The sequence below is a fragment of the Strix uralensis genome, chromosome 1 (genome assembly GCF_047716275.1).
Source record: "Strix uralensis isolate ZFMK-TIS-50842 chromosome 1, bStrUra1, whole genome shotgun sequence".
Classification (NCBI taxonomy): Eukaryota; Metazoa; Chordata; class Aves; order Strigiformes; family Strigidae; genus Strix; species Strix uralensis.
Window position 1 is genome coordinate 146,885,913 of NC_133972.1, and position 25,180 is coordinate 146,911,092.

The 25,180-nt window shown below is 38.7% G+C and overlaps 1 protein-coding gene and 1 long non-coding RNA gene across 2 annotated transcripts; one reads left to right on the plus strand and one right to left on the minus strand.

Moving 5' to 3' along the window:
* Nucleotides 1–788: 788 nt before the first annotated feature.
* On the minus strand, nt 789–18,502 carry CALB1 (calbindin 1). The gene is made up of 11 exons (XM_074884241.1): nt 18,312–18,502; nt 17,987–18,063; nt 13,344–13,418; nt 8,392–8,475; nt 8,247–8,303; nt 5,206–5,283; nt 2,738–2,793; nt 2,603–2,642; nt 2,462–2,515; nt 2,257–2,328; nt 789–1,848 (listed from the first exon to the last, which is right to left on the minus strand). The coding sequence occupies exons 1-11, from the start codon at nt 18,391–18,393 to the stop codon at nt 1,735–1,737; spliced, it is 789 nt and encodes a 262-aa protein (XP_074740342.1). The 5' UTR covers nt 18,394–18,502; the 3' UTR covers nt 789–1,734.
* Nucleotides 18,275–24,970, plus strand: LOC141949991 (uncharacterized). The gene is made up of 2 exons (XR_012630901.1): nt 18,275–18,375; nt 23,705–24,970. It is a non-coding gene; the product is annotated as an uncharacterized LOC141949991 (long non-coding RNA).
* The last annotated feature ends 210 nt before the right edge of the window (nt 24,971–25,180 follow it).

Here is a 25,180-nt window from a genome sequence, read left to right on the forward strand (position 1 = left end):
AGTGGGAGTAAAGCGGTGAGAATGAGCTAGTTTAATCTTACTTTTTTGTGTGTGTTTTTTTCAGCAAGATTCCATCTGGCACCACCTACTCCTTAACTATCCAAGGCTCAGACTGCAGAGAGCCCAAGGCCATTAGGCCATTCCTAAAATGGTATTTAGTTGCCTGAGTTTACCTGAGGAATTCAAGGATTCATTTCAGTGGAAATTCAGTGACTGTAATCTTGAAGGTTCTGAGCCTCATTGAGACACATTTCAAATAAAATGCATTTGCTTCTGCTTGTTAAATAAGACACAGAGACATATCTGACAATTTGTATATAGCTAATCTGCTAACCTGGAATTGTGTCTGAAACAGTTGTATGTGGAGGCAACGTAGGCTTATTGGCTTTAAGACACAGCAGAGTTTCCTTCCTACACACTGGGATCAATGCCTAGACATTCATGGAGTTGTCTGGCATAAAGCCAGTGCAAAGTAAGAAGGGAGCTGGGCAAAAAAAATAAAGATGCAAGAAGATAGGGCTGTTTCCATAGTATAGTTCCGATTTAAACAATACCTCTCTAGCATAATAAAAAGCAGAGCCCACCATGTAAACAAAGTTACTAAAGTGGTATAAAATCTATACTAGATCTTTTGCTTCATTTAGTGTTAAATTTTAATACTATTATTATAGATTAGCAATTCAGTGTAAGATCCAAGGAGGCACATTTTTTTTTAAATAGATGTTTTGTCCTTTAAATGGTACAGAAAAAAAGAATCCAGGAGATAGACAAACTAGACACCAACAATCTTAGGATATTAAATTTAATTATAGGTTACACAGAATATGATGTAAAAACAGCAATTTACTAGAATAATTATAACCTGCAAAATGTGAAAATAGTTTAGAAAATGGATTGTCATATTCTCTGACACAGCAATAGTCATGAAAGGTACACTTATAATATCATATGTTAATCTGTGTATTAACTATACTACCTGTCATTTAGCCAGGATTCCAAGACAGATTAAAGGCATTTATTTCTGAAGTGCCTATGTTTAAATTCAGTAAAGTTAAACAGCTAGATTGAAAACACTATTTTTGTCAACTACTGCATGGAGATCTATCCCAGATAAATGCTTTGTCTATATACTATGAGTTCGTAATGAGAAGAGTAATTGAAAAACTGCAGAGAGCACAGACCTGTAAGTGGGTGGTTTGACAACTGAAAATATTTCTTAGTGCCTTGTTAAATTTTGGAAATCAGACATGCCAACGTCCCCTTCCTATTTCAGACCTAGATCGTACTCAATCTGAATTCATCTTTTGCATTTAAAAAACACCATTTAGTTGTAATGGGGAAAGATATCTGTAGACCTTTTTGTTACGTAGTTCAACAAGAAATGTTATAAGTGTCAAAGGATATGATGACCACAACAATGACAGCAGGTTTCATTTTTTTCCAGCTGTGTTTATGAAAGCAAAAAAAACCCAAACAAAACCAAAACCAACCCCAACATATTTTAGTTTCTTTTTGAATATACAGACTGGCCCAAACATAGACATTCTCTTTATCAATCTTATTGTTACAAAAACTGTACATTACAAACAGTATAGAAACATACTGAAAGGAATGTGCCACACATCCTGGCTAATTTTCTATATGCAGTTTAAAAATACAGCCTACTCCCTTATAGTGCACAGTTATTGTGTAGATAGAGTACATCACTAGTTAAGTGGACATGATAGAAGAGTTCTAGTTTTCCTCAGCACAGAGAATAAGAGCCAGTTCTGCTCGGTAAAGCTTTCCTCCATCAGACAAGGCCATGATGCTTTTCTTGTATGTTGCAAGGTTGTTAATGTCTAATTCCTATTTAGAGAACAGATAATGCTTTATAATCCTGTTTAGTTACCAGCATGAACAAGTTTTTGCATCCAATGGCAAAAAATGAAAAAAAAAAAAAAAAGGTATTCTCAGCCTGTCCAACAGTAATACATTGCAAATGTTGTTCATGTATGTTATCCATATTACAGCATATGTTAGATTGCTGATAGCTGATGTCTCAAAAGCAAGCTTGTGACAGTCTTGCTATGTAATCACAACTCCCCTAGTTAAGGATTTACACAGCTATGACTTCTGCCAAGATTTTTGGTTGTACTTTGACTTTAGGAGTTATGAGTTAGAAGCTCTGTATTTATCTTAATAGGGTGGTTTAAAGTATCCTTAAAATCCAAATTAAATCTAATCTCTGAGGGGAAAAAAACCCTCTAGGATTACCTTTTTGTTCTTTTCACAGAGATCCTTCAGTAGTGCATCAAGTTCATGTTCATCTATATAGCCATTGCCATCCTGAAAAATAACATTAAAGATAATTTTAAACATTTATTTTTCATTTCAGAGGTTATGGCTAGTTTTCCAAAAATTCAGAAAATAAGTGCCATCAAACTATGCAATTAATAAAAAAGGTTTTTTGAAGACTTACTTGATCATACATCTCAAAGGCTTTATTGAATTCTTTTGCACACATTTTGACACCCTAAATGCCAGAAGGAAAGAAAATCCATTAGTGATGCCAGTTATGTGTGATGGTAACAGGTTACCTTAAGAATGTGAATATTCATACCTGAAATTTAATAAGAAAATTTTCCTGGACAGGGAGTAATCTTTGGAGAGCAAAAACAAAGGTCAGAATATTTAACTGTTTCCATAACGGTGATCGCTACATGATGTTTGTTGTGAAAAGAGACAGAAGACATACCTGGCCAGTTCAGTAAGCTCCAACTTTCCGTCATTGTTTGCATCAAACATCCTGAGCTGAAAGAATATATAATTTTACATTACTAATCAAAATCAACATAATGAAGAAAACACTTTGGAAAACTTAAATTCAATGAAATTTAGCCTTTAATTCATGCTGAGATGATGGCCCCAGGTTTTAATCTGTCACATTTGCTGTGTAATACATTTATTTAAAGTACTGAAGAAGTAATTTATAGTAATTAATTCTACTGCAAAATCCTGATGAGAAACCAGATGAACAATTCTGATTAACCTACTGTAAGGTAGGTCTTAATCTGCCTACAGTGATGAATGTCCTATATGAGAAACATGCATGTATTTATAAATGAGAGGAGAGTTGACATGATAACATTTTACTTTTGACTTCATGTCATGATCTGATAATAGCATCATCATTCTCTGTTCATAAAGGTGAAACAACAGTGGGGTAAAGTTCAGTATAATCCAAGGCATTCAGTTCCTTAGACAGAAAATAATAGACATTCAATTGGCTGCTAGGTCTAAATATTTAAGTAAAGATCACATTCTGTTTCTGTGATTTATATGTCAAGAAAAGAGTGAACAGATGCTGTAGATGATCACATTTTGTTGATGGTATGAAAATGGGAAATTAAATCTCTCCAGATAATATTATAGGAATAAATAAATTAACGTAATTTGACAAAATGAGTGAGTACTATTTCTAATAATTTTTAATCACCCTATTGTATTAAAGTGTTTTCCTTTGAAGCCTTGAAGGGATGAGTTCATGCTGCTTGAGAGGTGTAAACAGCTTATATTCATTATTAGAAGTAGACAGAGATATTGCACCTGCGTGGGACTTCCTCTCCCAGTTTTTATGTATGTATAGTTCCATTTCTCTATTTTCAAGTATTATTTTGCCTTTGGTGTATAAGAGTCACAAAATCAGCAAACTGTACGAAACATTGTTAGACATTATACTGAAAACACCACCACCCACACGCCATCCCATCACTTTCAATCACAGTAATTTTAGATGTAATTTTTCAATAAGAGGAAAAGTGGCATCCTGTACTGAGGTAAGTGTATATCCTTTTAAAGATAGAATTAATGCCATGACAAAAGACCTAATTTTACTTGGTTAATACACAATAAATGGCAAAGGAGACCAGAAAAGAGACCAATTCTATAAATATTTATTTCTACATAACACCCTGATTCCTTTTAACACTTCCTTTCCTTGTATAAAAGCATCTGCCTTGCATGCATTTCCCATGAAAGGATATTTGCATTTGGGGGAGGTAAGCAGTGAGAGCTGTGAAGTCAACATATTTTGAATTTTAATGGGTGGTTAGTGGCTGGCTGTGGCTGCCTGCAGCTGCTCAGGACTGTAAGTTTTCTATTAGTCTTTTCTAGTTTCTGAGGAGATTATGGGAGAGCTAGACTTATATTTTTTTCTTACTGCTGTTAATTTTTTGTCACTGTGTCTCTCTGCAGAGGCCAGAACTTAGAGCACACTTTAAGATGGTCAAAAGGCTTCCTGCACGAAAAGGATACGTGTTATCTTCACCAGTGAATAAACAATTACAATTCTAGGTAAATGGTTTATACTGATACGACAAACCAGCAGACTTTTTCTAGGAGAAACACAAGTTTTGGTCAGCCATTCTCAGGTCAGTTGAAGGCTAATGTGTTTACCTAGCATATTTTTGATCACTGAAAATATTTTAGGATGAAACCAAGCTGGTAAAAGAAAAAATGTAGTGTTACACATTTCTTGAAGATAAGAATTCTGAGTCTTTTTTTTTTCTTGAAATGTCCACTCAGAAGCCAGTGCTGATCCTTACCGTGGAGCACCATAGTGGTGGGGTGGAAGGAGTGCCCCCAAGAACAGGCTGATTTAAGGCCAGGGAAGCGACAGTTTTGTTCTAGTGTTTATCTAAAACATCTGTTTCTCCTTCTTGAAGCAGGGGAGAAGGAAAGGGTGAGATATTTGTAAATATGGTAAGAAGCCACCATGCGGTGATGGCTTTTAAGACAAGAGACAGACACTGCAGCACTGTAAGAAGGCAAAACATATAAAGTAACCCCAAATTAATTTGATGTAAACATAATAATGTAATTATGACAGGTGCAATTTTTTTCCTATGAACTGTGAAGACTTCAGTTTTACAATTAATGGCACAGGGAATCAGAACAGGTGAAAATATTATGGTATGGTCTAATATTATATAAATGCCAAGAAGATTCAAAATTCCTGAGCTTTTTTGAGCAGCACTGTAAACTGCCCGTGAAAGCTGCAGAAGTACTTGCAGTGCTAGATGCCACAGTTGTGTCTCTCTTGCAGTGACATAGCCTGATTAGGACCTGGTGGGGCTCCAAGTCATTTGGAGCCTTCCAGTGCCTAAAGATAAACAGAGTCTGATTAATCCAGTCTTGATGAAATATGCCTGTAAACAATCTTACCATTATTTCTGTGTATTCTGTTAGCTTTTGATCTTCAATCTGCTTATTTGCTTTCTGTAATAAATCTTTCAAGAAGCTCTGTTAAAATAAATAGAAGAGTAATAGGTGAATTTTTATCTACAGTATAAAATGCTTGATTTGCTAACTTCAGATTAAAGTAAAGAATGGGAAATACTATTTTACTCCCACTTTAGTATTTACTGCTGAAGTTCCAAATAAGTATGAAAAGAAGCACTAATTAACAGCTAAGAATATAACAGTTTCTTTTGATCAATTCAAGTATATTGCACAGTTTTATTTGGAAAAAGTGACTCATATAACTTTCTGCATTGTATGCCATTTGTTGTATTGTGAATTTGGAAAAAATAATTTGGCTTTCAAGTATACTGATTCCTAATCAGCTCTATCAGTAAACTAAACTAATTAACCTTGAGTGTCCTTGAAAACTTGGATGCCTTATCACTTCTTGCAACATAGGAACAATTTTACAGAAAAGATCAATGATTAATCGAGTTTTCTCCTTGCCTATGGCAGTACCCGATGCTAGAAGTGAACATTAACCTACATGGCTCCTTCTTACCTTGTATTTTAAATGTTTGCAGCCAGTTTAATTCATTTTTTTGAATGAGAACTTGATATAGTATCACATGACTTGAAACACCAACCATTTTCACTTTAAAAAATAAGATTGTTTCTACCCATTCAGTGGTTTAAATTTCTGCATTAGATGTGGGACATTAAAAAAGAAAGATATCAATTTATTTAACAAGGGTATTACGATACCTGAGATGTCTGTATGCCTGTCAATGCTCAATGAAGTACCTAATCACTGTTATTATCTTTGTGGAATTTGGGGCCACATTTCAAGATAGAAGATGGGGTGGCTCATCAGAAAATCTGTTTGTACATAGATGACATTCTTGAAATTTAATGCAACCATGTCAATAGTCATGTGACTAATATCCACTATAGTAGTTCTACTCAGGCCCCCTCCATGCTGGAGGGCCTTCCTGATAGCTTGTGTACAAAGAACATGACTGAAATGTTGTAAATGGATGTTACGGAGACATGTTTAATCTTGTTTGCTTTGATGGAAAATAGAACTGGAAAGGACATTGAAAGGCTATCCAGTCTGTCTCCATGTCTCAAGAAAGGATCAGCTATATCTAAACTTCCTGAGTTACTGCCTGATCTGAGCTATTGCCAAACCTTTCCTAAATACAGGCAGCAATGTAGAGTCTGCCTCCCCCTTAGGCAAAACTGCTGTTACTATTGTTAGAAAGTTTTCCTGATTTCCAGCTTAAATTTCTCTTATAAAGTTGTAAGTGGCTGCACTCCTCATATAGCAAATACTTTAAATGTTTGGGCTTGTCAAGAAATACTGATCTAAAAATGAAACAGGACATTTATGTTTTATTTTCAATATGTTAAAATTTCCTGTTTCTCTGAGGTGGACAAAATCTTGCAGCACAGGAGAGATGGGACCATTAGAGATCCAGTTAAAATGTCTTCATTCTTCAGCTGGTTCTCAATCAGCCCTGCCTTTTTAATTCTATTTAAATTATAGCAGCTGGCAACAGTCCTTAAGGCATCCTTTAACAGCTGGGGAGTTTGCAAGTGCTACGTGTGTGGCCTCCTCCTGTCTGTTTGAGGGTTACCTTGAGGTAAGATCCTTGGCAACGTCACACAGATACCAAACTCAAAGAGAAAGGTGAAGGGAAAAGGAAAAAAAATGTGAGTTGTCTGACGTGGATTACTCTTCTGAATAGAAGAGCTGTAAGGATTTGAGACAGTTTGATGTCCCGGTGCTTTAGTTAATAAAGCTTATGTAGTTTTTCTTTAGAATACCACATACAGGCAAAATACTCCAAATTAGATGGATGCTAGATCTTTCTCTTTCTATGAATTGTTTTGATTCCTCTGAATTTAAAGCTGCAGTAATGTATCAAGTGCAACTGAACTGTGGAAAATGACACCTTTCTACTCAGAGGCTGTTGTATTTGAGCATCTCTCCTTTGACGAAAGGCTGAGAGAGCTGGGACTGTTCAGCCTGGAGAAGGCTCAGGGGTGAACCTCATCAACGTATATAAATACTTCTAGGAATGGCTCAAAGACGATGGAGCCAGGCTGGTGCCCAGTAACAGGACCAGAGGCAATGGGCACAAGCTGAAACACAGGAGGTTCCCTGTGAACATCAGGAAACACATTTTCACTGTGAGGGTGACCAAGCACTGGCAGAGGTTGCCCAGAAAAGTTTGTGGAGTCTTCATTCTTGGAGATATTCAAAAGCCATCTGGACACGGTCCTGGGCAATCAGCTCTAGGTGGCCCTGCCTGAGCAGAGTGCTTGGACCTCCACAGGTCCCTTCCAACTACTCTGTGATTCTGTGTCTCTCTGATTCAGCACCTACAAATTGCTGTTAGTTTTATGACTGGGGAGGTAAATCACTCTAGTTTTAAGGTTTGTTAACACTGCAAGGCTGAGACGGCTAATGGAATCATCTCAGTTCTGCTCTTATTTGTGCATACTAAAGCTGATACCAAAATCCCACCAAGTTAACCAAGCAGGGACAGCACAATTCCATTTGTGTTAACCTAACTGTATTACAGTGGAAACTGTAGGATTACATGATACTTGAGAGTACATGATCTGTCCAGCAGCATAATGGTAAATAGTAGTGATGCCCTTAGAAGGAAAACCAACAAAACAGCCCTCCTCCCTAATATACCAAACAAAGAACATAGCTTTCAGAGGCATATCTTGCTTTAACCTTCCTTACTTCTAAGCTAAAACACCTGCTACCCTGAGTCACTTGAGACAAACATTGACCTGAATTAAAACATGTTTTAAAAAACATTGATCAGATTAGAGTTTCACTTTAAATAATTTACTGCTGATAAAAACATCAGCTAATCATACTGCTTTTCGGTCATGTTTGAAATGCAAAAACATGCACAGGTGGGTATCTGAAGAAACAGATAGCAGCACAGGCTGTAATCCAATGCCTGTTCTCATGTGTATACTCATAGATACCAGTTTACCTTAAGTTCCTCAGAATCAATGAAGCCACTGTGGTCACTGTCATATTTTCTCCATGTCTGCAATCAGAACATGAATGCTTTAATGATATATTTATGGCAAGCAGGTCTTGGATGATTTTACAAAAGGCAACTTTTCATACTGTACCTGCATGAAGTCTTCACTTGACTTCAGCTGCTGGCATCTGAAGAACAACAGGAAATTCTCTTCCGTTGGTAATATCTGAGCAAGCTGTAACAGAATTTAAGAAAGATTAAATTTTGATTCTTCATTAGGCCAGCTAAGCCTGTAAAAGAGCATGAAACTTTTTAAAAGAGTATGGAATTCTTTGTGCTCATACTGCCCTATTGTGGCCCCATAGGAAGAAAACTTCATCCTGTTAGCTGAAAGGTTTGGAAAATGCCTCTGAAAGGCTTCTGGCTTGCAGCTTTGCCATATTCATCAAGGTCGAACAGAGCTGAGGTGTGAGAGAAGGAAGTGAGACAGCACTTTACTGAAGGGGTAGCTGGGGAAAGAGGGGAAAAAATTCACCCATAAAGAGTTAGAATCTATGGTGAAAACCTTGGAATTGACACCAAGGGAATGCATAATGCAAGGATGTTTAGAGGATAAGTGTGAAGGACCATGAATTAAGAAAGTGAGGAAAATAGACTACTCACAGATACCAAGGAAGAAGAAGAAGAGAGAGGAACACTGACATGAAGAACCCGTGTAAGGTAAACAGAAAAATACATGGAAAAGGTGGGGAAAAAAGAGAAAGTGGGGAGGGAAAGAGGATGGCAACCAGTGTTCATTTGTCAGGCACAGAGATGTGTTCATGAAGAGCTATAAATACCAGAAAGAAATCAAAAGGGCTTTTAGCCCTGCAAAATTAGGGATGGTTCTTCCAATGCCTCTGCTCTACAAAAGGCTTTTTTAAAATCAGACATTATTGTACTGATTATTGAAAATGTTCATTTACTATAACTCAATTTTGGCAAGTGACTAATCTAGAAGATGGACAGTATGCTGTATAATTTAATGCAAAATCATGATTTGTTTTTAACAAAAGCCCAATATTTTTTTCTGTCCTCAAAATGTATGAAATGTGTTTTGATTAAAGAAAACTTTTTACTTGAAGAATAGACCAGCTGTGCTTACTAGGAAGAGAAAATGGAGAAAGACAGATTTCTTAGCTGCATTCTTTTATGAAAAATGACATCTGCAGACTTCCTGGAGCTCCGTCTTAAAAATTTGATTCAAATTTTTGTTTTTCTGCATTCATTTCACACCCTCAAATCCTCATTCTGTCTATTTCAGTGCTATTGCCTAACTGCTCTGGCTTTTTTATTGGGTTCCATCAGTGCTGTAGGTGAGTTCAGCTCTCCCTGTCACCCTATGGGCACAACAAGGATGTGGAGAGAGATCTCTCATTTCTCTAAAATCATCTGTGCAGGGTATCAGTTCCGTAATTGTTGACCGAAAAGACACATCATAGCACTCTCCTTACAGTAATGGCGCAGCTGATGACAGGCTGTCAGGCCCATCAGAGCATTCTGAGTGCTTTTGCTAAATGGCTGAACACCAAACCCAATCAACTTAAACAATGTGTTTTTGTCAGCAGCTTTCAAAACCTACTCCACTATAAATAGCATATACACATGTGGGTAAGTACATGTTCATATGTACACAATAGATAAATGTGTGTAACTTCGCACTGATTTATGGAAAAAATTCTTTATATCTCCTATGACAGGGAAGCTTTGATTCTTAGAATAAATCAACATTCCTACTCCACAACAAACGTTGAATGGAAGAGCTGATTATAATAATAAGCAGAGTTTGGGGGAAGGGACTGATTATGACAGTGGAAAAGAGTTTACATGTATGGAAATTATAAATAAAATTTCTTTCGTGGGATCTCTATAGTTAACTGGTGAAATGAAGGGCACTGTAAAATAGTACAAAGTGCAAGGGTAAATGTAAAATAGTAACTTTCCAAAGAATCATCAACAACTTACTAGCAGAACCAAACTGCATTTGAGGTACGGAATATATTACCTCTGGAAGAAAAATTACCTTATTTTAAGCTATACCTCTCACCCTTTGTAAGTGTCAGAGGAAAGAACAGGTTTTTACATTACAAAGATGTAGTAGCTCAATACCCAATATTAACTCAGGCTTCTGCCAAAATATGTCTTTCATCTTCTCTGTCTTTTGCACCCTTTAGTATAATAGAAACAATATAGCTAAAGGGAAGTCCAGTTCTCCAAGCTCATGCATCAAGTAGCATTAAACTGCTTTTTGTGGAAAACTGCATTATTAAGGGATACAGAGATTGTGTGGAAACCAGCTCAACTTGCCAGTTCCCACTTATACCACTACAGAGAGGAAAGATGGAAACCTGGTGCTATTTCTAATGCCAACTTCTTTGTGAGGTTAAGCATAGGGGGACTCCATGAGCGTGTTCAAATAAGAGTGCAGACTGCTACAAATTTGTGTATGGCAGCAACAGCGGTTTAGTGAGTGTTTCTGTGAGCTCTGCTGCTTTTATGGAGAATGTCGGCTATTTCTGCATCATGAGTAATAGAGGACAACCACAAAGCCTGAGTCTGGCTTGACTCCTCTGTGCTTAGCTGTAAGCTGAGCTACATCTTTATAGGTTACCTAGTAGAAAAAATACTCTCAATACTTAAAACAATATCAGAACTATTTTCTATAAATCATTGTCTAAGTAAATTCTGTTGATATTTAATGCTATTTAAAATCTGTTTCCCCTAATACAGTGAATTTGCTTTTTAAAATCCTAAAATAGAGAATGGGAGTACAAAGAATATTTTAGTCTCATAAGTAATTATTTTTACGGCAGCAGTAAACTTCAAGTAATTTGAATGTGGAATTACACAGTCCTGAGTTTTGAAACCTTGGGTTTCACAGCCACATTTTAGTGAAAATGTTGGTGTGAATGAGTACAAAAGGTCAATTAAAAGTCCCTTACACAATGACAAGCAAGTGGACAGGTCAGACTCTGCCTTTAGCTGGAGGGCACTGGATAAAAGCTAGTGAACTAACTGCAGTGTGCTTGCAAAGACAGAATCAACACTTAATCTGAGCTGAAAATCCACTCCGTCTGTGAAGCCACCCAGACCTCGTCTTTATCTCAGTCAACAGACCTTTTCTGAAAACTCATTATTCACTAGGACATTTTCCGTCAGATGCTAGGGTATTCATTATGATGGCTGAGACTCTGAAAGGCTTTACATAATTTATTTTTAAACAACATTCATACACTTTTTCAGAAAAAACATTTGATGTACTATGTAAATGCAGCAATCTGGAATTGCTGGAAATTTTTATTTATAAGGAAGGAGAATCAAGTCCAGATGCCCACTTTAATATCACACTGCTCTGCATGTACAACACATTTCGTCTGAGTCCCATCAGCACTTTCCAAATCAAGCTTCATGCTGATATAAGTGAAATAAAATATAGCTATTGGGTTAGGAAACTGATATATTAAGGGAGAAAGTCCCTTCAGTCACTGAACTGAGTACTGTCACTATTCAATGGCCTCCATGGATGCTGAACATTCTTGGCACTTCACCGGGGGTGGTGAGCACTGCACCATATCAGGCCCCATTGGATTTGCTCACCTTTATCCAGAAAGTCAGTAGCAGAATCAGAAACAGAATTTGAAAGGTAAAAACTTTCAGTTATCATTCCTAAGTGAAAAAACACAATCTTTTCAGGCATTGTCTACACATTTTTCTTGCATCCAATGCTTGCTATTACACATATTCAGAAATACTAAATTAAATAGGATTCTTCAATACCAAATGAATAAGTATTTGTTAGTCCAAAATCAAACAAATATCCAAATAAACAATAGTTCTTTTTAGATGCAGAACTATTTGATCAATGCTAAGTATTGTCAAAAGATGCATTTTTAAAAATCAATTATAGCTGCAAGTGAAGCAAACTGTTCAGATTTCCATGGTAGTCTAGTTGTAATTACATATGCATTTAGACAAGTATAAGCAATTCAGACACATGACAGAGGAGAAAAGATACCTTGAAACGATCTATTATATCAGCAGTGATACTTCCTATTAACTTTTACAGATTCTATTCAGTCCTCTAATTTAAAATTAACTACTGACCCAAGTTGGTCACTGTAAATTTTTGCAGACCTGGCTTGTTTCCAGCTGTTTCTTAATTAGCGCTCTAGGTCAGATTTCTTATTATCAAAAAAACCCCAACAAAATAGCATTTAATAATAAAACCGCAGTCTCACTGCACTCAGAGTGACATAAATGAGTTGTAGATTTAGGCCTGAAAAAATGAATTCTCAAGCTGTAACCCAGCAAACTCTCCTTTTGACTTGCAGCACAGAAGAGTGAAAGCGAGAGAAAACACATTAGTTCCCCCTTCCTAGCAAGCTGTCTAAATTACACAGCTGTTGAGCAGCTGTATGTGTAGAAGGGGTTGGTTATCTTTGTCCTCTTTAGAAAGTGGGAGTAAGGAATAGGGGAATTTTCTTCCTGAAGTTCTGTTAAAGTTAAGAAAAGGAATTCATAAGAAATCCTGATCTTTCACAAGCTGGATCATAACTACTGTTAAAATTTTGTTTAAATTTAACATGATTAACCTGCTTTGTTACCATATATGTATTTTTTTTAGAATAGACTACATACAGTGATTGCCCAGTTGTGTTCACTTGTGTGTTATCCTCACTACAGGAGTGGTGACAGAGCATTAGTTCAAAATCGTAGGTAGAAATAAATCACATTACCTTTCACAGTTTAAACTTCTAAAACAGACCTCTTACCTGCTTTTCGGGAAAACTAAATTGCTATTGATGCTTATTTGTACTGAATAAAGCATGCAAAGTTAAATGAAGTATAGTGAAATGTCCAGAGAGGCCTAAGGAATACCTTACTTTTTGTTAGTGAAAAAATTTCATTAGTGAAAAAAATACTAAAGATCTTAAGACAGAGGAAGAAATTTTCTGTGTAACTAAAAATCCAAAATATTTACATATTATGCTCATATTGTTCTGTGCTAAATGTATTTTCTACAAGTAAACATGTCAGTCTTTTTTTATAAAGTAACCATCTTACCTCAACTATTCCTATTTTTCCATCAGTAGTCTTCCCGTATTGGTCCACAAAAGCTTTCATTTCAGGTGTTAAATCCTACAAATCATTAAGATACAGAGAAACATATGTAAACTTCTACCTGAATATTCTACTATTTGCCAAATAATATGCTACATTTAATGAAGTACACTTACTGCAGCTAGATTCTTCAAAATTAAATTAAATTGAGGATTTTTTTATCATGAATAATGTCATTGTGGTAAATTTTACTTCCTAAGGAATTGTAGTCAGTGTGAATGATTGGCATCTAAATACTTAGAACTCCTATTTTAGTTTACAGAATGAAAAAATTATAAAGACAGATGTGTTGGAAGACATGTATAACAGCTCCTTTGTTTAAGAGGATGACAGTGGAGTTTATAGGCAATTATTAGTCAATTTTCTCAGTTTTCATTTTTAAATTAGTAACCTGAAGGCAGTGCAAAATCTTTCAAAATAAGGAACATTTCAGTATAATATATCTGAACACCAAAATAGCCTTTCCACAACTTTGGGTGGATTTTTCCTGAACAATGGATGCTATTTTAGCCCTAAAAGAACTCATCACGATATTTTTCACTGTTTAGTATTTGGTTATCATAGAAACAGAGTCAAAATGTCAATGCTGAAATGTAGAGAGGCAGATTTAGGAGGGAGAAAACTTTGAGCAGTACCTTAATCTGGCAGAGTAAAGACAGCGTAAATATTCTTCGTGTAAATTAGGGTCCCTGCTATATATCTGTTCTCTAAAGGCTATCCTCGCTGTAGGCTACGGCAAAGGTACCAGCTTTGGGGTGAATATTTAAATACTTGATTTCACACTTCAACTTGACTTGCCTTGCTTTCATACGAGCTGCCATCAACCTTCAGTACTGATTAAACTTTTAACTTTCTTTGTATTTCTTATAGGTGTGAGCTAGTAAAACCATGCAGCAAGAATCAGGACTATAGTTCTATTAAAACAATGGGCAATTCTATGGTTATAGATGAAGATACAGCAGTCTTTGGAAATTAAAGGTTTAGTTGCTATAATAGACCTGATTATATAGGACCTAAGTGATTCTCTCACTGGAGACACTGGGAATCTCAGCTGTACAAAGTCCGTTGTAGTTTGTCCCAAATTTCAACTACCAAAGCTAACTAAAATGTCAGTTCCTTGCAGCTGATACAATCATGGCCTAGTATCCTATTTCTGTCAAAGTCATCCATGGCAGGTTAGTAATTTGCCATGGCTTTAATTAGAGATGTGATTATTAATACAGTGCACTTCAATGTCACCTTTCATCGAATGATCCCAAAGTGGAGACAAGTTTGCTTGGCAGATAAAATGGAGAATTTAGACACTTGGATTTTAATTAGTCCTGGTTAAATATTTTACTAATCTTTCTAATAGCAGCTCTGCAGTGCCAGACAGTGTCCAGCCATTGAAGGAGACACAGCTGATTACAGGTTAAACAAAACAGAATGTTTGTACTCTAGTACGTTATTTAGAAAGGGGGATTTTTTTGGTGTTCGTTTCACCTGCTTTTGAGCTGCTTGATGAGTTATTCAAGTTGCTATTCAAATAAATGTTTTCAGTCAAAAAACCTTGCCTAAATTTAACCAAGTCTAGCTCCAAACTTGATACAGATGTAGTGCTCAATGTTTGGAAGTAAGAAACTAGCCCTTCACAGTGTTCAGTGTTTGAAATGAAGAAGCTAGACCTTCACACCTCAGCATGCCATTTTAAAACCTAAGAGACACTAATCCAACCAAGTGGAGTTGTAGAAAAAATAGCTTTTTTCAATACGATTTGAAAATGTAAGAACAGATGGCACTACAGAAACACTTGCATGACTGTATTGATAAACATCTATTAAATCACATATTTCTGTGGAGAAATATTGTCATCATCTATATATGCAGAGAAAGTGAGAAACAGATGTGGAATAGCTCATCCAAGATCCACCTATTGACCCTTTATCAGCCCCTGTGTTAGTCACTTATACCCCACAGTTTCTTTTGGAAATTGGCATACCTAAATAGAGAAGGTATTGCATAAATGTGGGGAACAATAAATGGAAGCTACGCTTCTATACTTATATAGTGTTTGCCTTTAAAAAAGAGGCAGATCTTTCAACACGTCTAAAAGTTCAGACATGATGAAAGATCAGATCAATTCACTATCTAACATAATGCATGAAGCAAAAAGACATAGTGTTACCAAAGAAAAGCCCAAGCCCTAAAACCTCCAAGTAAACATCCACCCTTTGGGGCTAGCATGAATCAGGCTGCATGCTATTGCTCTATCTGAGAAAAATCAACTGTGAAAGTACGGGCTTACTGAGTGGATTAATAAAAGGATTAGAATTAGAACATAATTAGAACAGTTCTGTAGTTGGGAAGAATATTGGGAAATGTTAAACCATCCCATTCGATGACAGAATCAATGTGATTCTTTAATGCATATGGCATGACTGATGTAAAATCCAGCAATGAAGAATGCATAATTGAATATTTCAAAAATAGTGAGCAGGAGAGTGACCTGAAATGCAGAAGTTAATGATGACAAAGAAGCTGTGGGGTGTTAAAAGAAGGACAGCCGAGGAAATGACATATAACCTACACCAGTTTCTCAATGTGTCCCTTCTGGCAAAAGAATAGAAATTCAAAGCTACTGAATTAGTATCCCGTGAGACAAGACACGAACTAATGAGATGCTTGTTTGGCAAATGAGCCTTCAAATCCAAGAATCAGCTTAGATTTGGAACCTAAGATGACATATATCCGTACTCCAGAGCCAATAGATCAAGTACTGAATTTGATGTTGCTACTGTAAATTGCTCTTTTCAGCAGAACACTCCAAAGATAGGTTTGAACCAGAGAAACGGGAAAGGAAAACTTAATGAGTATTTTTAAAATATAGTGTGAAATACAGGCAGAGGTTATTAAAAAAAAGCATAAATTATGAAAATTGTAGCAGACAAGAATAATTCTGCAAGGCTTTTCTGTGTTACTTTGAGCAGGCTTTGTTTTTAAGAAGAGAGGTACACCTGCTTTGAGAGAGAAAAGAATCTGATCTTAAAATGATAAATATTTTTTCCTTGAGCTTTGTGTTAATTTGTTAACTACTGAATAATATATCAGCATTTCTACTAAGAGTGCCATTCATACTAGATATACACAGGCTTTAGTATCTTCTTTCTAATGGACATACTTAAGTTTCCTGCACTTCATTATAGAAGAGAGATTTGTTCTGTTGCAATATGTGAAAGGTAGTGAAGTTGTGCTTAATCTTTCCTGTGAAAAAAAAAAAATAGCCTACTTCTCTCTAAAAAACACATTCCCAATTTTCTGGGGTTTTTTTAGTTGTTGTTGGGGTTTTTTTTAAACTTTAGTTTAAACTTACTTACACTCATGAAAATGAGTGCCTACACCAATGGCTCTAAGAAGAATTAACTGGTACCTAGACTGCAGTAACATTAGAGGCATTGCTGGGAGACAGATTTTCAGATGTGTGAAGTTTACACTCATACAATTAATAAGAAAATACATTTTTCCACCAAATAAATTAAGATTTGTATTAATATTTTTTCCATTTACTTCTAAACTATAAAGCAACTTTTAAAGCAAAGTTAGTTATTGAAAAGCTTTTGTTCACTTTGGAGGTATTCCTATATGAATTATTAATCTTTTCCCCCCATGCACACATGCCATCCACTTAAATTATAATTATTTTTTTCTGTTACTTCAGAAGCCTTTTAGGTTAGATTCATTTGAATTGATCCTATCAGGTTATATGTTGGAGTTTGATGTTAAGTGGCCTCTTTTAGAAACATTATTTTAAAGGCAATTTGTTTGTTAAAAAGGTTAATTTCTATTTTGATTCAAATCTTTAGAAGGAATCTTTAATTTCTTTCTTTTTCCCTTTCTTTCTTTCTCTCTCTGTTTTTTCTCCCCATGGACACAGTTTGGAGGAAATTAATAAATAGTGCTTTAATAGCTCATACACAGAATTGTTTTGACATCATTGTCAAAATTTTGCCATCTCTCTGAACAATTTAAGCTACCAGGATTTTGTACTCATACTCCTGGTGTGTAACACTGGTGAAGGGCAAAAAGTGGTTAGCAGTCATCTGCAGATCTATTTAGTGACCACCAAGGGGCAGAAATGCATTTCAGCCCGTACTGCCCATTAGGCACGAAATTAAAACAGAGTCCAACTAACTTGAAGTGTTGTTTTCTCTTTTGCTTTCTTTTTCTTTTTAGTATCAGTACATATCTGGATCAGGTAAGATTAATTGCAATGGGATAAGGTCCCATCCAAGACAAAAAGATAACGTCCATACATTTCTTGGCTTTTCTTTTTAAGCACTGTCAGAAGTATCAGCTCATAGCCTGGTGAGGTGTGAGCGGGACCTGCTCTCCAGGGAGGTGGACCCTGGCCTCACCTTTCCAAAGCAGACGATTTATTTCGTTTGTAACCTGCTGATCTATAACCGAGCTGCTTCCCTTTGCCTGGTGAGGCAGCTGCCTGAACCATGTGATGTCAACCGAGAACAGAAGGGACCGGGGCACCGGAGTTTGCTCAAGAAAACTCTTTTTTGCCAGAGAAGACAGAAAAGTGGGGTGAAACGTTAACTTACCAAGCCTGCCTTCTTCCGCGCCTGCTGCAGCTCCTGGATGAAGTTCTGTAGCTCCTTCCCGTCCATGTACCCATTGCCTACAACAGAAAGAGTTACGGTTGCAGTCACTGCTCCCTCCAAACTCTCTCCGCTCTCCACGCCGGCAGGGACATCTCCGACCCCTCTGCTCCCGCCCGGCACCGACCCCAGCCCCCGACGGCGCCCCGAGGCTGCGGGCCGGCGGGCGCGGCGCGGGCGGGGAGCGGTGGGGTCCCCCCCAGCTTCCCGTGGGCCTTGCCCCCCTGCGCCCCACGCGCCCCCGCCGCCCCGGGAGAAAAGGAGTCACCGTCGGAGTCGTAGTGGTGCCAGATCTCGAAGAACTGGGCGGCCGAGATCTCCACGCCCTGCAGGTGGGTCTCCGCCGTCATGGTGGGGGTGCGGGGCGGCGCGGGGCGGCGCGGCGGGGCGCGGAGGGGCGCGGCGGGGCGCGGCGGGGCGCGGAGGGGCGCTGTCCGCGGTGCTGACTCTGCCCGCGGCCGGCGCGGCGGCGGCGGCGGCGGCGACTGTGGCGACGGCTCCTCCCGCCGCCGCCCCGCCGAGGGCTATTTATGGGTCCGTCCCGGCCGGGCCACTCCCCCCCGGCGCTGCCCTCCCTCTCCGCGGGCCCTGGCGCGGCCTCCCCGCCCTGCGCGGGGGGGCACCGGGGTCTCCCGCAGGTGGCACCAAGGCAGGGGCCAGCCCGGCGGCACTCCCCCGGCCCCGCCGCTGAGCCCTCCGGGGACGGTCACCCCTAAACGCGGGTCTGAGTGAGGGGTGTGCCGGTGCCGGGCGGAGGCCCCCGGGCAGAGGGAGCAGCGCTGGGTGACCCAGGAGTTATTGCACATCCCTCGATGTGGGAGAGGGTGCCCATGAGACGTGAGGGACAGAGGGCGAGAACAGTCTCCCAGTTTAACCATCGTGCTTCCATCTGGGAAAGGGTCTTGGATATCAGAGCACGGCTAAGAGCTCTGCAGGATGTCCGGTACAAAAAAGCCATATGGGACACCGTGGGGGGTGCAAGGAATCAACCTCTGTGACACCATTTTTCACTGCTCTATCCCCAAACCAGACCTGCAGTTAGCTCCACACAGACTTAATCTTTGAAGTGCTGCAACCCTCTAAAAGATATTCCTACTGAGATATCACAGGATATTGAGATATCTGTATTGAGATCGCATGGGAACAGGCATTGTAAATTTAAATATACTGCCCTAGCACGTAATTTCATCCCAACAGGTAAGTATGGAAGACTTCATTAGTGAGCTCTTTCTTTCCCAGTACAGAGGTGTGAAGGACACTACCACAGTCACTTTCGACTGGGCAAGAGTGTTTTTTTGTAGACCAGCTTTGGAGACTTGCCCTCCTATAGCAGTGGGTTGGTGGGAGGGGACAGAGCAGCTTACTGAAGATCTTTCTTTTGTCACGGGGTAACGTGGGATTGTACCAGTAATAATGATTAAGTCCCTTTTGGGATGACTCATTTTAGTCATTAGGGTTACATGGGTATGCTGAAGCACTGAAACTGCCCTTCTGCTTCCAGCAATATCGCTCAGATACTACACTGAGTTAGCATGGTTTGATGGCCAAGATGATCAGCTGGCAGGACATTGCCAAATGCAGTAGGTAGTATAGTAAGGATGGCAGATGAGAACAGCTGGGAAAGCCGGGAATCTCCATGTGTTAAGTGATTGACATGAGCAACAGTAAGACAATAGTGTATTAAGACTGACATATAGCACAAGTATATAAAAAAGATGAAATAATGCAAAACAGAAGACCGCAAAATGCCAAGGGAGATGGATAACCCAGCAGGATGAGAGGTGGATGCTTAGTTAAAGGCTGACATGTCCTGAGAGGGATTTCAGTAGATTGGGTGGCTGAAATCTTGTATGCATTATGGAACAAGATGTGGGCATAGCGATTAAGTAATCATGAGACCTTATACTTGATTCCCTCCATCTTTCCATTCTCCTGTTTCTCCACCTGTTATGTGCAGCTTTCTCTCATTCTGTTGCTGCTGTTTGACTGTGAGTTCTTCAAGAGATCCATCATGTTGGTCTGTGTTTTGTGAGCTGCAGAACAAAGCAGCTAACATGAAAGACACAAGAATCTGATCATTAATCCCTTCAGTTCAAAATATTTGTAAGTATCAATGAAAAATGTTCAGAATAGTTTTACAGCCACAAATACCATTATACACTTGCAAAAGGACAGAAGAAATTTTAAATATTTCCTTACAGTCAGGCTTTGTGTTTTGCCATGTAAAAAAGAAATCAAAAAATCATGACTGGGTCAATTTCCCATCTAGGAACTGTTTTGGGCATGGCTTTCTCAGAGTAATAGACTTCAGTGGCAGCCAGATCCCGAAACTTCTGTAATCTGCCTACATCTTGTCTTGAATATAAAAATCTGAAACTAATGCATTTCTGTCAAGTAGCAATGATGACAAGAAAAGAGAGGATTCACGAGGGGTTTTTTTACCAGGAGCAGGGATGTGGCAGAGCTCTGGCCTTGATAAGCGGAAGCGCAGTGACACAAGCCTGGAGTCATCCTTTGTACTTGGAAAAGACAACAGGGTGCCAGTGACGCAAGGGCACTGGAAGGACACAAAGGTGGAACTGGCATTTCCATCATTTTTAGATAGAAGAGGTCTGTCCCAGTGAGGCAACTTGTTATATTTGCCAAGCGTATTGAATTACTCCATTCAGTGCAGAATTTCAGCTTCCAGCAAGCCTGCACGAATGGAAACCGAGCACTGAACCTGTTTCAACAGCCCTCTGACTTACATCTTATGTTGATTTGCTCCTTGATGCGTACCTTTTTCCAATGGCACATCAAATCTTCTGCTTGTTATTTCTCCCTGACCCAGAAGTCTGTAGCTGAATGGGAGAGAAGAATTCAGCATTGTTTGGGGCCAGACCAACCTTGCTCATCTGGCTGCTCAGACTTTTAAATGAACAGGAGCTGTAATGTTAACATTTTCAAAAGTTCTCAGAATAAAATATTTTACATTGGTCATATGTGGCTTGGAGGGTTTCAAGAAAGTCTTACAGGAACTTTCAAAATCTGCCGCTTCTCCCTGCCAGGAACATGTATAATTGTCTGCGGGTAGGGTACTTGGACACACTGACCTCTCATTATGCTAACATCTACAAAATCAGTATTGTCTACAGAGCATTTATGAATCTTTGTGCATTCTTTGTAAAACAGTGTATCAAGGTGAATGGGTTTGTATGTTCTCACTGCTGCACTTGAAGTGATCCTGCACGGGCATAAAAGCAGCAGAAATTTCCATGCAAAAATAATCACTTACATAACTTACTGCACACCATATTTTCATGATTAATGAATTACCAAGCCACCATTCATATTTAATCCCACCGGACTCTGCTTCTTATGCAAAACTAAATCGGAAACTGGTCATTTCAATTCCAAGAAGCTATTAATTTCCATTGAAAGAGGAAGCACTGGAAAAGATTTAAAAATGCAGATATATACAGGATGTGATCCATAACCCAATGAAGTCCATGCAAATTTTTCCAGTGATTCTGGAGGGCTTTATACAAGGACAAAGTTCTTCATATTTTCAGAAATTATATGTATGGTGATATGCATATATACACATTCATTAATGAATTACTTCACTGAGAAGCCTAAGCCTTGTCATTCATTTTAGCTAGAGCTACTTGAAGTTCTCCTTACAAAAAATGAGCCAGATTCATATCTGGCAGAAGTCAGAAATGCTACACTGAAGCCAGCTGGGAACTTGACCCAGAATCTAAGTGACTATGATTTTCTTTGAAAACATTTGTTGTTCATAGCTCTTCTTTAAATACTTTTCATTAATAATTTTTTGTAGATGGATTTTCTGAGACTTCTTAGTTCTGACTACCAGACTTCTGTCTTCACTTGCTGAAGAGTGTCTAGCTGTAATATCCCAAGCATTTCTCAGGATGTGTGGAAATCAAATATGCCAATTATAATAGCAATCCAACCTAAAATATCCCCCAAATAAAAGCAAGAAATAACAAGTTAAGTAATTCTCATCCAGAAAGCACTAATATTTCAGCATTATGTGAAGCATCACAAACTTGGATTTTGATGAGCAGAGACCAACAGAGATCCAAATGTAAGAATTCTCAAATGAGAAACATGAATAACACAAATGGTCTGCAGGGACAACAGAAGTTAGTTATTCTTGGTCCACCATCAGAAGGTACGTCAAAGGCAGGGATCATGGTGTCACCTCTCTTCTGAAAGGAAGTATTCATGTGTGATATTGAGGTGTGGCTGGATTTCCCTTACCAACTTCTTTCCCATTTGATGCTTAGTGATAATTAGCAACACAGTCAGTCTTGAAAGATGTAGAAGGAAATTCTGATCCTTGGCTGTTATTCCTCACTACAGTCCTGCTTTCCTGTAAAGAACCATCACAGTAAGAAGCATTTTGAAAGAAGCTATTCCCTAGATTTTAATTATAACATTTTCACAAATATATGATATGGAAAAAGTCTCTCTTACATTTTTATACACTCCCACATTAAAACGTGTATCTGAGAAACATCATAACTGGAAGGGGGATAAGGTTTTAAAAACTGGAACAGCGTTGGAACTTGGTTTTGGCTGTGGCAGAATTTGCAGAGGTAGCACTGGGCTCTAGAAGGCAGCTTCAGGTAGTGTGCAACTGCAAGCAAGTATGGCCAGCTGTGGTGGAGGAGCGTGTCTTTTCAAAATATTTGAATAATACCACAGCATAATTTATTGCTTATTTTTTCCTTGTCTAAATTTCATTCAGTATTTGTATTTTCTTAAAAAATGAAAAAGCAAATGCAGCATTGAAGCATACACTCCATCTTAAGCTGTCCTAGGTTTATAAAGTCATTATGGTAAACCACTAGTTGCACAGGAAATACATTATGTAAATAGTGATTTACATGAGCCTTCACTGTTTTTCAAAGTCAGCATTATAGAGAAATATACTTTTCATGCACCAGACAGACTTGTCAAAAATCATTTTAGGGGCATGAAATGTATTTTAATATAAACTGCAAATTGGTGAGCCACTTGTAAATTCAGATTACAACACATCCCAAGCCTTAATCTTCTGACAGATGAAGTTAGGGTCTAATTTATCCCCTTTTTACCTATTTTATACCCTTACAGTCTCATCTGTAGCTTTTCAAGGAGCAGTGCAAGGCAATGCTCAACAACAGATTCCTCAGTATTAGAAAGCCCAAAGATCATGCAACCATGCTTTGCCATGTCTTCCTATCTGTAAGGTCCTTGGAGCCATCAGAGCATTTCATTCTGGACATTGCAACTCCCCCCCTTCAAGGACCACATGGATGCCCTGCACAGGCCTCGTGGGCAGTGCTGGCCTTGTACCTCCCTCCAGCCCAGCAATTTCCAAGGGCAGGGAGCGTGAGACCCTGTGGCTCCAGGCATGGAGTAACAGCTCCTTTGTTTGAAGGAATCCAACATGTTAGTGCTACAGATGCATGAAAGGCTGTGCTGGGGTGTCGATGTATCAGTGCCACCAGGAAAAGTGCCCAAGGTTGAAGGGATCTGTTTGATGCTCTACAATACTATAGACCAACTAGGAAAGCAAGAGGAAAGAAAGTGGAGCCATGCAGCATTCTTGTATTTAGCTCCATGTTTTCCAAGATAATGCTTAACAGTGTTTTTTCTTGTATTTTGCAGGCAGATACCTGCCTAACTACAAGATTTAAAAGAGCCTCACAGATGGCCTAACTCATACCAGGAGAAAGCAGCTTGGTGATGACCTAACTGATGCCAGGAGAAATCATCTCCTCTCACCCACTGCCATGATCCCCTAATACCTTCACATCGGTGCGGTATGAGGCACTGTGAAATTACTGTTACCACCAAAGCTACCCTTGGCATGAAGAAATCTTCAGCTGCTGCCTTGAGCTATCTGCATGGCATGGACTGAGTGGGGATGGGCTGCAGCTGGCTAGATTCAGTGTTTTCTCTGGGAGTCTGATCCAATGCTTATCAAAATCAGTGTTTGATGAGTGTTTGTCCTTTTCTTGATTTCCAGTGAATTTCAGTGGGATTTTTAATGGTTTATGTTGCTATATGCCAGACCAGGTTTTTATTATCCTTTTACTGTTTGGATAATGTGTATTTGTGTGTAATTCCAAGCAATTTCAGCACAGTTTAATAGTCTAGCAAGTAATTAATTTGAATGTTGATACTAGTGGTGGCTGTTGGTGGTTGGTTACTGAAGATTTCAGAGAACCATCTTGTGAGACATCTTACTGGGAGTCTGCTGGAAATTTAGGATCCTGATTTACAAGGATTGTCTGTCTCTTAGGAGGATTTTAGAGCTTCTTTTGTGTATTTAGGGCACTTTTGCTTTACCCTAGCCACTCAGACTCTGTCTAGCTTATAGGGCAGTATGCATGCTTAGGCTGAGCATGAGCTCCACAGCAGGAGGAGAGCTGGGTGTGTGTCAGTGGTCCCTCTTCCCAAAGTCCTCACTTCCTGAGCACTGACTTTTTTTTGGAAAGAAACTTGAGCTGACAGCTGAAAGGAAACTCCAGAGTACGCCCACAGGTACTGCAGTCTGTGTGAGTGTGGGACCAGGGCTGTGGGGTGTGCCCTGCTCTGCAGCCCAGGAGCAGCCATGGGGCACTATTCTACTTGAGAAAAAGCAGACTGTGTGTCTGAAACTTAGGGGTGTAGTTCAGTGATATGTTAGATGTGATGGGATCCAAGCATAATAGTGTTACGGGTCAATCCCCTGTGAACAGAATGTGAGCAAATGCTCCCCTCTCTTCTCCGTACTTCCCCTTAACTGAAGCTAATGCTCTTTAAGAAGAACATGAATCATGAGAAACACAACCCGTGTCCTAGAGGAGTTACACAGGATAAAAATGTACTGTTAATTTGTAACTAGAAAATGCAGTGTTCTTCAGAAAGGTTGAATTAAAAATTTAAACTGGAGGTTTTTCTTGTTTGAGCTCACAGCACAGCCCTATCCTGTCTAATCTGTGTACTGCAAGGGTCTACCACAACATAAGAGCTGCCTGAAAAAGTATTCATTTTAGCAAAGTTATGGGATATGAAGGTGTTTAATAAGTAGCCTCAACCTTTTGTAAATAATGGAAAAACTTATGTTATCTCATTCCAAATTCTTTTATTACAGTTATA